At 42.3% G+C, this 16464-nt stretch overlaps 1 protein-coding gene across 1 annotated transcript in view; it reads left to right on the top strand.

Annotated features, from left to right (window-relative positions):
- The window catches only part of LOC111868953, a 517093-nt gene that overhangs the window by 446104 nt on the left and 54525 nt on the right, over window positions 1-16464 (top strand). Inside the window, exon 9 of the mRNA XM_033753245.1 lies at window positions 12898-13036. Coding sequence (XP_033609136.1) covers window positions 12898-13036 — 139 coding nt within the window. The remainder of the gene's footprint in view (window positions 1-12897; window positions 13037-16464) is intronic.

Genomic DNA, 16464 nt, shown 5'->3' with positions numbered 1-16464 from the left:
TTCTGTATCTTCCCAGACATTTGAGATACATTTTAACCCATATTCTCCTTTATAAACAAGGTATCATGTTCTACAGCGGTTTATGTATCTTCCGTGTTGATCTACGTCATCATTCTCGCGTTCCCTATTCCAATTATGTTATTATCTTGTCTTTTGTCGTGATCTTCTTACTGCGCTTTCGCCTCAGAGTCACTGTTTTTCTTCATTCTCGCTGTATACGTCTTCGTTTAGTTATTAGCTTATTGTTTCTGTTTTCCTTCGTATTCATTTTATCTCGGTTATTTTATTTTTTCATAATTTCTCTTTTATATTTATTTGTGTCTTTCTTTCCTTATTTCCGCCTATCTTACCCCTTTTCTCTTTTTATTATTTATTCTTCTCCATTCTTTTATTTCTCTTCTTCTTGCTGAACTCATTTCGTCGTTGTTTTCCCTTCTCAGTTTGTAACATTTTTTTCTCTCGTCCTTTCTTCTTCTACCCCTCCTTGTATTGTTCGTCAGCGTACACCCTTATTCCTGTATTTGCCATAGTGTTTCCGTCTTACATGACTTCGCTCGAATGCATTAACGACGCTCTCTGCCTCCTGTAGCGCTGTGCGTAAAGAATTCAGCTGCCTTGAACATTCACTTTCCACAGAAATCAAATATTGTAGCAGACGGGTGCTGTAATGGCACGATAAGCAAGTGTGCCAATAGTAATAGCAGTTCATTGGCTGTCAGAAATTTCCAGAGCCGCTCACGAACTGCTAGGAAACGTCTTTCTTCCTCTCTTTGAGGAGTGTGGGAGTTACAACGCTTTCATTGCCTGGACCATATAGCGTTAAATGGTAGCGTGACCGATGAATTGTGAAAGACTCGAAGCAGTCCTGGCCTAGTCGAGATGCCTTATATGAGAATTCAGTAGTTCGTACCTCTCAGAAAACACATTACGTCTCCTCTACAAAGACCAACCCGTTAGTGATGTTTGGGCGTCGCTGTTTCTTGTGAGAATCATACGGGACGCGCAAATACACTGTGTGGGCAAAATGCAGAGTTCTAGTACGTTAAAGCAGGTGGTACATGCAGTAACCACTGGGCTTTGAAGGTTTAATATTAGTGCATGTAATAGCCATCTCGTCCATCTTGATACGGCCTAAATAAGGGGTGTGTGGTGAATATTGTGAAGAGTTTGTTCTGCAACAGTGTATTCGTTTATCGGCTGAATGTCAAATGCCCAATGAAAGTCTTAAACCCTGTACCAGCAAGGTTATTGGTGCGCCTAGAGATGAATGTTTAGACTGTACGCATGACACAAACGTCGGAGAAGTTGCCGCAGGAAAAGGCGATCTGTCTAGTCCTCACGGTTCCGTCAACTANGAAGACTGCTTTCTTCAACTATCATAATATTTGCCGGCTATCCGAAGTTAACCCAAGCCTGGGAATTAGTTGTAGGATTATTAAATCACGCTTGTTTCATATGCACGGTGTTGAGATCTGAGTTTCTCACGATGGTGACTGAAGGTTATTGTCTCCTGGGATGTGAACCCATGTAGAAAGGTATGTTGTTATCACTGTTTTTTATGAACCTGCGTATTCTCTTGTACTCTAAAACTGGAAGTAGTGGATTCCTCCAAGAGCTTAGTTAACTGCCTACCAGACTACGCGACTGCACGTCCTATAAGACGGAAAATCTGCATGGTGTTGTTGAACGACTCCTTCTTTGACCTTTATAAAATCAGTAAATTCCCACTGTTAATTTATCGTCTGCTAAAATTCGACACCGTGTATATTGGTAGATATGTAAGAACACTGTAGAAGAATGCAGGGGGAATGGTTGCTCCGCAACGTTGGTACTTGCCTACTAATATGCACGGCGTTACATCCCAGAAGACCGCAGTCTCAACACTCACCCAACTGAGAACCTCAAGTCTCGCAATGCCTTGCGTTGTTTTTACATTTGCTTCTCCTCGGTAACTTTCATGTCAGTTCCAAGTTTCTGAATATTACAATAGGCGTTCATTCCCGTGACACTTATCAACAGTAATTAACACTGCTTCTGAGAGACCCTTCTCCTTCTTAGCACTGAAATTTTAAACTACTTGTCTTGTTCTGTTGTCCGTTGTCTTTAGTTAATTTAGACACAGACAAGGCTAATACTTGCTGTTCGCGTGTAGCTACAAGTTGGAGCAGAATATGTCTGATAGATAACGGTTGAAGGAATGACGGAGTCACAATTTCAGTGTCCACGCTTTCCAAGTGAATTCCATAGCCTACCTCCAGATAACAGCTGCTTAATTAATATTATTAATCTACAAGGGCTGTAGAGCCGTAAATTTACGGACAGATGGGCGGAGGGACGGAGGGACGGACGTGAAGACGCGTATCGACCAAAGACCAACTATTGGGAGTAAGGGTTTTCGTGATATTCTTCAGTTTCATCTGAAGAATTCCTTGATACCACCTCGAAATAAGCGGCAAACTCTTACGTCCACAGCCTTCTCAATTATTCATTTCATAATTATCGTAGCATTGGACGCTGGGTAATCTGAGTTGCTGGTAGAGCCGTTAAATAAGCCGCAGATACCTGGACAGTAGATGAAGCTGTGTGATTAGCTTCACGTCCCGACTGATTTATCCCGAGGAAGTAACGTCCGGCACACATTCAGTAGGATTCCGCGGGCTCCAGAAATCTTGAGATTCGGAGAAACGTAATGCTTCCATCTTCAGGGCCTAATTTGTAAGCCAAGCAAGCAGAGTCAACCAATCGTATTGCTGATAGATATCTGCTTCGTCAACTTACTCATTGATCCTGAAGGTGGAGACAGTAAGTTCCTTTGAAACATCCTTTAACTTGTACCAGACTACACGGAGTCACATTCCCTTAGTAATGTGAATCCCTACTACTTGCCAATACAGGCTACTTAGGAACGGATCGTTAAATTGCAGTCCCTGGATATTAATTTATATTTCTTGCTGGCCTCGCCATAGATGGAAGGATTTTATGGATATTAGGCGACATAAATTCTTCCCAGAGCTTGTTGCTACGAGTAATGGTATCGTATATATGCCTCGTTAACCTGCCGATATGGCGATATTTTATGAACCTTTACGATGTAGAACGAATCGACTGACATGATTGATAGCATCGGTAGGCGGGACGTGAGGCACGCGCGGTGTGCTCAGTGTCACCAACTCCTTATATTGACAGAGTTAACGTCCGCAGTTCTAGCATTTGTCGGACCTTAATCCAACATGTGGCCCGCAAAATAGGTGCGATGTAACACGGAGCTTCTAAATAAATGCGTGAATTTTATTTGAGAGCCTCAAATCTTGTGATCTCTCAGAGAGATGCTTAAACTTTAGAAACACGTTGTAACTATGTGTATTATCTGTTCTAACACATAAAATCTCATAATTTTGTTCACATATTGTGTTTTGTTTTGTTTTTGGCGTTTGTATATATTATTTTCCTAAGCAATATTGACGGGTTGGTCTTCTGAATGGAGTTGGAGCGTTGTCTCTAACTAGGAACTGAGTCATTAAACAATTTTCTTTTCGCTGGTTTTACAGCCTACTTGGGCCCTGGTCTCTGATTTTTCAGTTTCATGATAATTTTAGAGACGGTAGGACGCCTTGGACGTGTGATCATCTCGTCGCAAGGCCGCTGCCTAAACACAGGACGACACAAACACAGAATAAACACACCAAACATCCATGCCTTGTGTTGGGTTCAAACCCACGATCCCATCTTCCAAGCGAGCGAAGACAGTTCATGCCTTAGACCGCTCGGCTACCATGACCGGCCATTAAACATTATATACACGAATTTAAGACGTAGTATACCAAAAAGAACGAAAGAAATAAGTAAGAATACATATGTCGATATAGAGCGAATAAAACAGGACAAGAGAGGGAAAGTAAATAAAGCAAATTAAGAGAAGATGGAATGTGTAATGTAGGCCTGTTAACTTACGTGATATGGTATGACAAGGGAAGTAACGCAGTGACACAAGTGCAGTAGCTGCGCTGCAGTATTGGCATGTTCTTTGTGACTGGCAAGAAACCAGGAGAAGCAGTTCTTGTTGGGCCCACTAGTGATGCCTCATGGCAGTTGTAGTGACAGTTATAACTGCATTTCAGACAATTCCCGCTGTCTCATCTCTCAGGCTTCAGCGGTATAAACATTAACTATAATTCAAATATTATGTCTGTGCGTGTCGGGATACCTAGATATGCATTTGATAAATTGTGTGCTGGTGGACTCAGTAGAAAACCCATTGTAAGGGGAATGTATAAGCACAACGTATCTCTTTGTTACGTGTTCGGACGATTTTAAATCTCTGCAGTATTTTGATAGTATTTGGAAAGAGACAGTCTATCAAGACCGCCTGTGTGGTCCAGTGATCAGAGTTCCTGCCTACAGATCCAGAGGTTCGGGTTCGATTCCCGGTGCTACCAAATTTCCTGAGAAGTAGTGGGTCTGGAACGGGGCCTACTGAGCCTCGTGATGGTAATTGAGGAGCTATTTCAAGGACATAGCGGCTCAGGTCTAGAAATCCGAAATTAACGGCCGTGAGGATTAGTTGCGCTGACCACGCGAGACCCTCTATCCGCTAAATTTGGCACTAACTTCGCCGACCAACGGCCGTCGCTCTGTCGGTACAGTTTGCTTGCGGACTAAAACGACGGAGTTTGTTTTTACTTTTGACAGCCTATCAGAAAAGTTTGCCGAATTATGAATCGAGTGCTGATGGCACATTCGAACTGCCTTCAACTTGCGACTAAATACAATTGAGCCCTTACTTCTGATGGGGCTTTAGTACAAGTTCATTTTCCGCGTCCATATGCACTTTATAAAGCCTTAAGCTGTCTCTTAAATTGTCTTATATCTACAGCACATCCCGCCTTCACGAAGACTATTTCTCAGCACCACAAAACGAGAAATGTATAGAAGTGCATTTTATTTGAGCCCGTCAGGTTCCTCTCTTTACCGTTCGAAGCAGTTCAGTCCCTACATCACAGAAGAGTAACAGGCTGCTTGTCCAGTTCGAGGAAACAGATTAGTAGTGCTTTGCAGACAATTTTTCCCCCTGGCACTAGAGCCCCAGTGGGCCTGGGCCTACCTCCATGAACTTCTCCGTTCACTTCGGTTTTTCTAGATCTTACACATACGGTAGGACTCCTTGGGCGGGTGATCAGCTCGTCGCAAGGCCTCTACCTGTACACAAACACAGAAAAACGCACACAAACATCCATGCCCTGAGTGGGACTCGAACCCACGATCCCGGCTTCAGAGCGAGCGAAGACAGTGCATGCCTTAGACCGCTCGGCTACCGTGACCGGCGCTTTGCAGACAAATAGTAACCGCTTATTCCGAGAAAAATACAGAGTTCACAAATGCGCTGTATACGAAAATGCAGGTGATACGTATAATAGCCATTGTAGCTGATAGTGTGTTGCCTGTCGGGGCTGTCGCACACCTGAAGGAGCCTCCATGGATAAGTGAGGAGCATAGATAGATATGGAGCAATGGTGGAATCATTAGATGGCGAGAACACGGAGAAATTCGATGTCATCCGTCACGAATCTTGTATGAGATAATCCGGAACTGAACCCGAAACATTGCAGTAAGAAGCCATTCCTTGGCAACTGACATACGGAATGGTGTGTGACACACATATAGTATGAAGTAAATGTTTTCTGCTTTATATTAGTGTAAAAATTAATCATAAGGGAGGTTCTCACAGCGGTAGTTACGAAAAATACTGTATTCTGGGGTAAAACGTCTTGTAGTCCGTTAGAAGCCAACCGACTCTTCGCCACCTGATTTCACATTGGTATCTTGCTCGGCTTATTCTTCGACTCTGAAGATGGAGGCGATATGCTCCTCCGAAACATCGGTTGACTTTCAGCGGACCATCATAAGATAGTAGTCTTTAGCTCAAATTACGCTTTGAAACAGTATACTGAGGAGAAGACTTGGATCCAAATGTGGATCTATACCTCCACTCCGCCATACGTCTTCATGACGCAGTGCTGAATTAGTTAAGCACAGGGACAGTTTTAGCTTTCAGGGGTGAAGTAGTACGGGATTTTTGAGAATTGCACGGTGAAGGGTTTCACAATTCGTACTCTTCGATAAACATTACTGGGGTGAGAGAATTCAACATACCTGTATGGAGGGGGGCCTTATGTATATTGCGTTTGGAAGATGGAAATGCATACAAAAGTTTTAGTCAGAAAACTGGAGGGAAAATTCCACCTAGGAAAATCAAGAGGTAAATGGAAGGCAAAGATGAAGTAACTAAATATTAAGCCATGAATAGGCATGTCGGAGCGAGGTACGGTTCCGTTCAGTTCTCATCTCAGCAAGGGCGAGTGATCAGCTTCACGCCCTGATCGCTTCATTCTCAAGAAAAAGGCCCTCAGTAGCCGTTAGATATGAGGTTGGGCAGGCCCTGGATTTGTCCAGCCCGCAGCCTGTTGGCTGCACCCAGCCAGCTATTTCGGCTCTCGTAGATGGAAGATAATATTAAAATGGCTGTCAAATAAATATTGAGTGAGTCTGCGGAAGGGTTTCGTGTGAATGGAGTCAAGTCAAGGCTCTCATGAATATGGTAATGAAACTTTGTGTTCCGTATAAAGCAGGGAATTTCTTGACGAGTTGAGCGACTAACAGCTTGTGAAGAATGACTCCGTCCCATTATATATGCTACACAGTCGTGTGTCTCTATAAAACGCACCAATGCTTGTAGTAACCTAACCTTTTTTTCTACACTGTATTCCGAATTCGGTTTCAGGAATTATGTTTGAAGATTTCGTGTAAGATTTGAAGCAGGACATTACGATTTCCTGAAAGAAAGGAGACGGTAATCGTTCGGCGCGCCTTTATGTTTCTCGTTGTTTGTCCCTTTCTGTACGAGAATTTCCGTGACCCGTTGCAGTTTGTATCGAATCGTAACAGTCACGGGCATGTATCCCTGACCCTTATGGTTCTGTAGCCGTGAGCCCTGATTTGCATTGTCTGCATCGGAAGGGATTTGCACAGAACATCGGGTGAAGTGCTAAACGCCTGGAAACAAAATACTGTGGAAAGGTTTGAGCTGTGTGTGTGTCTGCTCGCAGTTCATGGTTTGTTCTGAGGGGCGACATTTGGTGCTTAATTAAAGTCAGAAGTAGGACAAAATGCGCTGAAATGAAATTTACGGACAGTGCCAAAGCATGGATGGAATCGCGAATAAACTTGTTAGCCTACTGACATACATGTACATTGACGGTCATGGCTCGTTCAGGTAAACAGATTTTTGTTTCTCTTGCTGTGACGTGTAACCGGATAGGAATCAGTTTAATTTACTTACTGAACAACAGATGTAATATAACTTTACTGACGTTTTGTTATAATTCTCAGACCTTTGTACTAAATTCATGTTAACGAGTACTCTCTTTTGTGATGTAATGCCATGTAGTCCGATAGAACTTCACCGATGTTTCGGGGCAAAGCTTTTCTTGCTGGTTGTTTGTTTAGATTATCATTCTACTCTGAAGACGAATCACCGAAACGTCGGTGAACATCTCAGAGTCACCGCTTTGAGAAACTCAAGCGAGTTGAGTTTGTTTGAATTCGTTTCATAATTCAGATACACACAATCAATGTAATGTATGGCTAGTTCAAAGAAAGACTGGGCATGTTTGCTAAAAGAAGCGAAATAAATTGTTGAAAACAAAAATGACTGGGACATCCAGGTAGAAGAGCATAAGGAAGTTCCTCTAATTCCATTTTGAACTTGAGCCCGCGAGGGCATTTTTCCCCGAGTATATCATGCATATTTACTGTACATAACCGTAACCCTTTGAAGCGTGAATTTTATATAGCAGATGTTTAAAAAATTCAGTCCGTATCTCACAGGAAACGCCGGTCACGGTAGCCGAGCGGTCTAAGGCATGTACTGTCTTCGCTCGCTTGGAAACCGGGATCGTGGGTTCGAATCCCACTCAGGGTATGGATGTTTAGTTTGTGTGTGTGCGTTTTTCTGTGTTTGTATACAGGTAGGGGCCTTGCGACGAGCTGATCACCCGCCCAAGGAGTCCCACCGAACGTGTAAGATTTAGAAAAACCGAAGTGAACGGAGAAGTTCATGGAGGTAGGCCTAGGACCAGTGAGGCTGTAGTGCCAAGAAAAAAAAACTCACAGGAAACACTCCTCCTCTCCGTCACAAAGACCAACCAGTTAATGCTGTTTAGGGAAACAGTCGCCGTTTATTATGAGAACCATACGATACACACAGATACACTCTGTGGGCTGAGTGCAGAGTTTTAGTATATTCAGTCCATACCTCGCAGGAAACACTCCTCGTGTCCGTCACGAAGACCAACCGGTTAATGCTGTTTAGGGAAATAACCGCTGCTTATTGTGAGAAACATTCTGTGGGATAAATGCAGGATTTAATTTAAGTGGAGGCAGGATATGCTTACAGTTACTGATATGCTTTAAATCGCCTTTAAATTGAATCATTATTAACAGAATGGCGTTGATGTGTTTCAGTAATAATGAACATAAACTTTTCCTGCTTCTGTCAACACAGCGTGCCGGCATTTCATACCATCGTGCATAAATGTAATCTGTTGTATTTATATCGCTCGTCACTTGTTATTCATTAGTCACATGTTATATGCTCATAAATATGCATTACAGTATATTTTTCCGCCTCTGTAGAAATTAAAAGTGTTTTGTTCGGTTGAAGTATCACGTGATGAAACTCTACTCATTATAACGTCGTTTAACAATTTTGAGTGAATTCCGAAAACACTTGAATTATTAAATGAAATATTACGAACTTTAATTAGTCTTTCAGTTCACTTCGTGTAAATGTGTTCCTTTTTCATATCGGTACATTAACTAAACAGAAACTCTGAAAAGACCGTTTTGTTTTGTTATATTGCAGTGTATTTTTAGTTTCAGCTTTAGTTAAGAAAAATGAACACATTGTGGACGGTTTGGAGTAGTACGCTTTGAAACTTTAATAACAACCTTCCCGCAGGCGAACTGTATAGGCATACCAGCGAAACGTCTCAAGATTCCATTGCATTTTAATTAACCCTTTAAATGACAGACGTAACTGCCTTAACGTTAAAAATGTCTATATCTTGCCTACATTTTGTATCTCTGTGTGTCACGGTAGGTTTTCATAGTAAGCTGGTCTGTATAATGGAAAAGCAGCGTTTTCTGCTAGGTAGGAACTGAATTTCTATACACATCAGGCTTATTGACATCAGTTCTCAAGCCACTGTTTGGAACCATTTTAACGGAGCTGTTTGGTATGGCGGTAAATCTGTAGGCCCATATTTGGGACATGTCGAATCTCTGTTGGGGCATCACACATCATGAGAGTTTTCTTCAGTTATTCCAGGAAGCTGCTGGAATAATACCTCTGTTAAGCCACAGCACACTTCCTTCTAGATCCCTTCCAATTAATTAATAACCTATTATTATGCTATTTTTATATATAGATTCTAGCCACGTACAGCATGGTGAAGTAACCGCCAAGCAAAAAAACTAAAAATTGATTTCCTCTTCTTTGACCTTTCAAGTGACCGTTATCCAAGAGGCTTTCCCAACAGACTGTGGTCTCCTGAGTTATAATGCCGTGTATTTTTGTAGATGGTTATAAACGTCTCGTACAAACGTAGTAACTTCACCTTCAGGGTACAGTATGCCGGATTGAAATATTTTCTTTGAAAAGGGCTTAAATTTTCAAGAGGACGAGATGTTGAAAACACAGTGAAAGATATGAGGGACGTACGGCGGAGATTTTAAAAAATACTGTATCGTAACTAGTACTTCGTTTCCAACGTTTCGGAGAAACATTCTGTTTCCATCTTCGAGGTATAAGAGTTAATCTTTTCTGGAGACGGAAACAACAGGTTCCACCAAAACATTGATGACTTCCCAGAAGACAGTAATATTAAAAAATATAGAAAATTATCGGGGAAAAGATTCGTTAGCGGAAGAATGCATTAGATCTAGTGGACAGATCAAGTTGATAGTAGTTAACTTTTCTGGCAGTTTATCAAGGTACTGGATATGGGCTTCATGTAATGTTGTGTAAGCATCTTCCATTCAGTCTTTCAGTTAATTTAATTATTGCATCCACCAGCAGTCAGTGTCATTAGACTGCTAGACTGCTGGGAGTCTGATGGATCTTGATCTTATCGTGAGTGACGAGCAGCGAGCTGTGGAAAGCATGCCGAAAATTTCAGTACTTAGAAACGACGGAACGTTACAGAGTATCGGCAGAAAGTATCATACGTGGGTTACTTCAAAAATCATTTCAGGAATCCTTGCGAATAATGTGTATGGTAATTATCTCGACATGTACTTGTTGCAGCAATCTTATTGTAAAACGTCACATGGAAGCCAACTTTTTAATCTATTTAACGAAATGCTCACTTCATCATCCTATTTTCGATAGAATTCTGTCTTCATTTTCAGGAATGATCAGTTGGGTTTGAACTTTTTTATTTGGGGCTCTCACAATGGTGACCATAAAGAGTACTGTGTTCTAGTATGTGGCATCGTGTAGTCCTGTATAAGTCCGCCGACGTTTCGGTGGGACGCATTGTCTCCATCTTCAGGGTGGAAGAGCAAACTAAAAAGGAAACCAGCTCACCTTTCCTCCTCGTTTCTGGTTTCTTATATCGGCTCTGAACATGGGGTACATCCCTCCGAAACGTCGATGGATTTGTGGTGACCTGTATGACATCTTCCACAAGATAACGCTCTTCATATTCTCACTGCTGTATCAGGCTGGAATCCGGTACAGAGTTGAAGTAATTCAGGGTAGGGCGATAGGGGCATGCGGTAGCGTAGTTGCTTGAGGCACTGTGCTACAAGCAGAAGGCCGCGGGTTCAAGTCCCGATGAGGTCATTGGATTTTTTTCAGTTGACCTAATCCTTCCGGATTTGAATCTGTCATTTGAAGGAGAAAGCTCTAGATCGCATTAAGTGGAGGAATTGTTTTGAAAGAGACTGTGGACCTGTCGTCTTGACAGATTAATGATGATGATGATGATGATGATGATGATGATGATGATGATGAATCCTTCCGGCCGCACTATTGCCCTGGGGTCGACTCAGCCTCTAACAGAAATGAGTACCAGGAATTAATTAAATAATTTTCCTGGAGAATAAAGCGCGGCCGGCGCGTAAGGCTGACAACCTTACCGCCAACTTTGAGCCGATTGTCTGGATAATGTGGGACCCTCAACGTCTCACAGCTCTATGGGCCTTTACGGCCTGTTACAGGGATAGCTTAACTTTTTACTTTACAGGGTAGGGCGATCAATAATCAGGGTGCATAATAACGGTGATTTGAAGTGATGACGTTAAGGAAGCAAATAGTTCCATGTTATAAGGCAAAACGCCAGTATTAGGTTGATAATCAGAAGATAGAAGAAGAGAAGATTAGATCCAAAAACTTCTCACATGCAGTTCAGGCTAGGTTTCAGGGAGTTCAGTCTGTATTTATTCATCGTTTGAGGCTGCCAGTAGATCAGATTACAAACGTCAGTTGAGAGGATGGTTAAGGAATAATGAATTGGAAATGATGTAAGAAGAAGTGCTCGTCGCGTAGTTAGGTATGCTATCCCGGCATTTGTCTAGAAACGCCGAGTAAAACCATGAAAACGGTAATTATGTTATCGGGTGTTCGGACCGAGATTTGAATGCGGAATTGTCCGAATATGAAGCAGGAGTTCCACCCACCCAACTGCGACGTTCGGTGATAACTTTATTGAACGCACTGTAGCACGTAGTAATCTGATAAATGTAGTTACTCATCTGTGAGCTTTCCAAACAGATTTCTGTGGTTTTGCGAGCGACCTGGCGAACTGAATATTGTCCGTTTATATAGATCCTCCTGACGTTTGCGTGTGTCAATAGCTCGCAGACATCTGCAAGTGCGGTGACGGTTCGTAATTACACTCCCGCTGAGATATCAGCTCATGGGATTACCGGTATCAGTGGCGGACTTTTGAAAAAACTGCAAGGGTTCCCTGTCTCCTTCATTCAAATCGTAATCGATTTATCGATTAATGTATTATTCTCCTGGTCACAGAGTTAGACCATAAAATGGCGTGTTACGGGCCCGATTTGCATCCATCTAGACCTTCTGATAGTTTCTGTAACTCCCCATATACAGGGTGGTTTTACTTTCAACCCACTGAATAAGTTGGTATAGCGGTAACGTTCTATACTATTAGGTGGTTAGTGCTCTGTTAAAACCTCGGCTCGGATACTGACTGAGGTTATTTGTGGTTTATTTCAGTCCCTTCAGACAAATTCCGGGATGTACCTCGATTCGGCCACGACCGCTTCCTTCCAAATCTTTTCCAGTTCTTCAGTGAACCTGCAGTTTGACGCTGTGTAGTCTAGATACCGATTGCGCCTTAAAATAGCCCACAACATATAAAATTGGCAACTTCCAAGCCTCGAAGAATAATGCACCGGTTTAACACTAAGATATATTTACGCTGTATTGTCGCACTTCTTCAAACCCGTTGGATTGACTTACGTTTAGCTTAATTTTGGAGGTCCTTGCTCAGATCTAACCACCCGAAACTTCATAGAAAGAATCGGCGCTATAGAAGTGGTACAGTAAACGGGAGTCTAAATACAAGTAGATACTGTAGGGTTCTGACGATGATGTATAACACACAGAGATATTGGGTTTTCGGACTTTATCCATAGAATCCTGACGATGGACAAAGTCCGAGAACCCAGTATCTCTGTGTAGCCTAAATACAGATATAAACGTGTCATGCGCACGTGTCCTGTTTCACCCTTATAGCATGTTTCCTGCCGTGTTGTTGTGCGTGATGTTTCTGTGGTTATCTGACTTTCTTCTTTCGCTTGTTCTTGCAGTGGAAGTGATGTTCCTTGTGTGGGGAATTCGTCTGTGCATCGTAGTGCGCAAGGCCCCCTCCGAGTTTAACGAAAGTCGCTTCATCTCCATGGCTATTTACAACGAGTTCTTACTGTCGGTGTTCCTCAACGTTTCCATGTGAGTGTGATCTTGTTATTTTTGCTGCTTTTATACCGGACGTTTAAAAAAATATGTATATACACGCTTTATACTGGACTTATGTAGTATGGAATATACTTAATAGATGGCACTTCTGCATGAATAAATCACTTCACATTGTCACAGAACTGTTATCCAGGGGGCAGCAGTGTAACACGTGATGACACAAATTGGAGTACGTATGTTTGTTGCTCTAACTAGTTCTACTGGAAATATGCTTGCTCCGTGAAAAGAAAATGGTGACTTTATTTGCAGCTGAAGCCACATAATATCCGAAATTTATGAGGTCGCTTAAAAAATACTTTCTGAACAGAAGGAATATTGTGCTACTTTATTCGCACTAAAATCTGTAGCCATGTGACGCAAATCACTGTCTTCCCATAAACTGAACCATCGTACGTTTTTTAATTATTTAATATTTCTCTCTCCCATGGAATACACCGCTCTGGAGGTTTGGATGCAGATGGGAGTATAATATGGTGGCATATAGACCCGTTGCCAGGCAAAGACCTCGAATCAAACAACGAGACAATAGGCGTTACTATGCAGCGGCGCGGTAAACATGCCTCTACAACAATAGATTTACTATATCGTTTCTTTATATCCGTAAACACAACAATCATATAAATAACTCACTTCCACATTTGTGTCAGCTGAGTTTATATAACTTACTGTGCAGCTACGCAACATGTTTCTGCCGTCACGGAGCCGTCATCAGGCGATACAATATATTAAGTCTTCAAATATTGAATTGTGACTGTTATGGATCCATATTACAAATGACGTATATTATAAAATGATTTGTAGAATAATTTGTACCGTTTTATGCACAGACTAATTCTGCTCCTATATAAGGAGTTTGATTATGTCGACTCAGCCTCTAACAGAAATGAGTACCAGGAATTAATTAAATAATTTTCCTGGGGACTAAAGCGCTGCCGGCGCGTAAGGCTGACAACCTTACCGCCATCTGTGAGCCTATTGTTTAGATAATGTGGGAGCCTCAACGTCCCGCAACCCTATGGGCCTTCACGGCCTGTTACAGGGATAGCTTTACTTTTTACTTTTTTTAAGAGATGCGTGAGTTAGGGAATGCGAAGGAATTCAGGAAGAAATCTTACAGGAGGAAGCAGTGCCTACAGGATAACCTGACATGGAGTTTGTTCCGCTTTATAAGATTCGGGAGTGGCAATATATGCGGATAATTTGTCACTGGGAGTTCCTTTCGCGGTAATTAGCAGGTGATCTCTAGCAGAACGGACAACAGGCACAAACCGGCGTATCAATAATTTCGCCTAAATCGCAGCCAACCAGAGACTTGGCCTCAGTTTTCGTTATGGAATGCCGCCACTGTTGAAATAACAGGCACTGTCTCTTCCGTCTCACGGAACTGAATGCTAATTTATTTAACTTCATGTAAATTATTAACCCTTTCCAAGCTACCCAAGAGGCATCTCATTTGTACGCACTGTAACTTCCGGTCACATTTTATTTTGTGTTTGAGAACTTACAAAAGGGCACGTGTTCCGCCGTCTCTCAGATGTTGTCTCTTCAACAGTATAGATTATATGTCGCCATGGTAATATACTAACAGAAGAAAGTTAATTTGAACACACCCCAGTATGGCAAGGGTTAAAGTCTCGAGGAAACAGAATTATGGAACTGGATATAAAGGGAAGCATCAGTTGATTCCTAATCCTTTTAATTCTGAAATCCGTCGGAATAGTATATAGATACAGTTCGTACCTCATAGAAAACTTATTTCACCTCTATTACAAAGTCTAACCGGAAGTAATCGCGCTTTATTCTGAGAACAAGACGAAAAGTACAAGCGCATATTGAAGCATGTGGTACATACAGTTACCAATTTTCTTTAAAGGGTTAAGGAAAAGACTGTGATTCCTTGTCGAGGTTCGAATCAGCCATCTTTATAGTTCGAGTCTGTTACACTCCGCTTGATTTCTCCGTCTCGGAAATATAACATCATCACCCCAACCGGATATTTCATTTTATTTCTTTTATACATTATTTAACGACGGGTTTCGGTTTCGAGGCTATATAAGGTCGGGTGGTAGGATGGTAGATTAATGATTAATTGGAAAAGATTTGAAATGAAGCAGTCCTAGACTAATCGAGCTAGTGTCCCGTCATTTGCCTTAAGGGACCGAGGAAGCCACTAAATAACTCAGTCACCATAGCCGATATCTCAGCAGAGAATCGAACTGAACGTCTCGCGATTTTAAGTCTACAGCGTTACCTCTAGAACAACGTATTCGACTTTTATTATAATTGTAAATTAGATAAGTATGTAATTATGCAAGGTGACTGGGAAGGAATGGGGAAGGAAGCGGTCTTCGTGGTATTTCCAAGAATAATAAATCACTCTCATGAGTGACTGAGGAAATCTACGAGAGAGATCTGTCTTTGTAACCTTTCCTTGCATGATTTGAAGCGGATACCTTCGGAATGCGAGTGTGACCAGAATAATGTGCACCCTGTTGTTGCCTGGTTCTTGCTCTGTTGAATCTGTCACACGTGACCTGACTGTCTCACGAAGCCGATGACTGGGATTAACAGAATGCTGCTTGTCTCCAGCAATGTCATGCCACATGCAAATATGTCATCCGTAATCTTGATGTGCCCACGCAGTATTACTGTCGCCTGTCAGCCATTTGCTGTCCTGAAATTCATCGTTAAAAATACAGTTTTTTGTAAACACAAGATTCAGAATCTTGAAGGGAACGGTATCATTGCAGCTTAATGCTCCAGGATAGCACTCTGTCTCCTGACAGTAGAACACACAGTATAATCGGCTGCTTGATTGGTATTCAGCAGGAAGATACAGACAGCATAGAGGTTTCATCTGATTCAGTGCTTCGGGTTCGCATGATGTTGCACGGAAAAAGAACTCCGTGGCCTGTAGTCCGCAAGCGAACTATACCGACCGAGCGACCGCCGCTTGTCTGCGAAGTTACGCCAACTTTTGCGGATAGAAGGTGTCGTGTGGTCAGCGCAACGGATCCCCACGGCCGTTAATTTCGGTTTTCTAGACCGGAGCCGCTATTTCCTTGAAATAGCTCCCCCATTATCCTCAAGAGGCTGAGTGGACCCCGTTTTAGACCCGCTGTTAAGCGGCCTCCGTAGTCTAGGAGTAACGTTCCCACCTCATGACTCAAGGTACGCGGGTTCAAACCCGGCGGAGGTCGTGGAATTTTTAAGGGCAGAAAAATTTATGGAACAAGTCCTCCGGGAGGGACTTTAAGCCATGGGTCCCGTGTCGTAGATTTACGGCACGTAAAAGATCCTCATGTCTCTAGGAGACCTCTGAGCAAAATTAGGCAACAATTTCCCGCCCAAGTAGTTTCCAATGCCTCTGGTAGATGGGGGAAATATCAGGTATCGACGGC

This window comes from Cryptotermes secundus, unplaced genomic scaffold, assembly GCF_002891405.2.
Source record: "Cryptotermes secundus unplaced genomic scaffold, Csec_1.0 scaffold1090, whole genome shotgun sequence".
In the NCBI taxonomy this organism is placed as follows: Eukaryota; Metazoa; Arthropoda; class Insecta; order Blattodea; family Kalotermitidae; genus Cryptotermes; species Cryptotermes secundus.
Note: the sequence above shows the minus strand (reverse complement) of the source record. Positions and strands in the feature narration are given on the sequence as shown.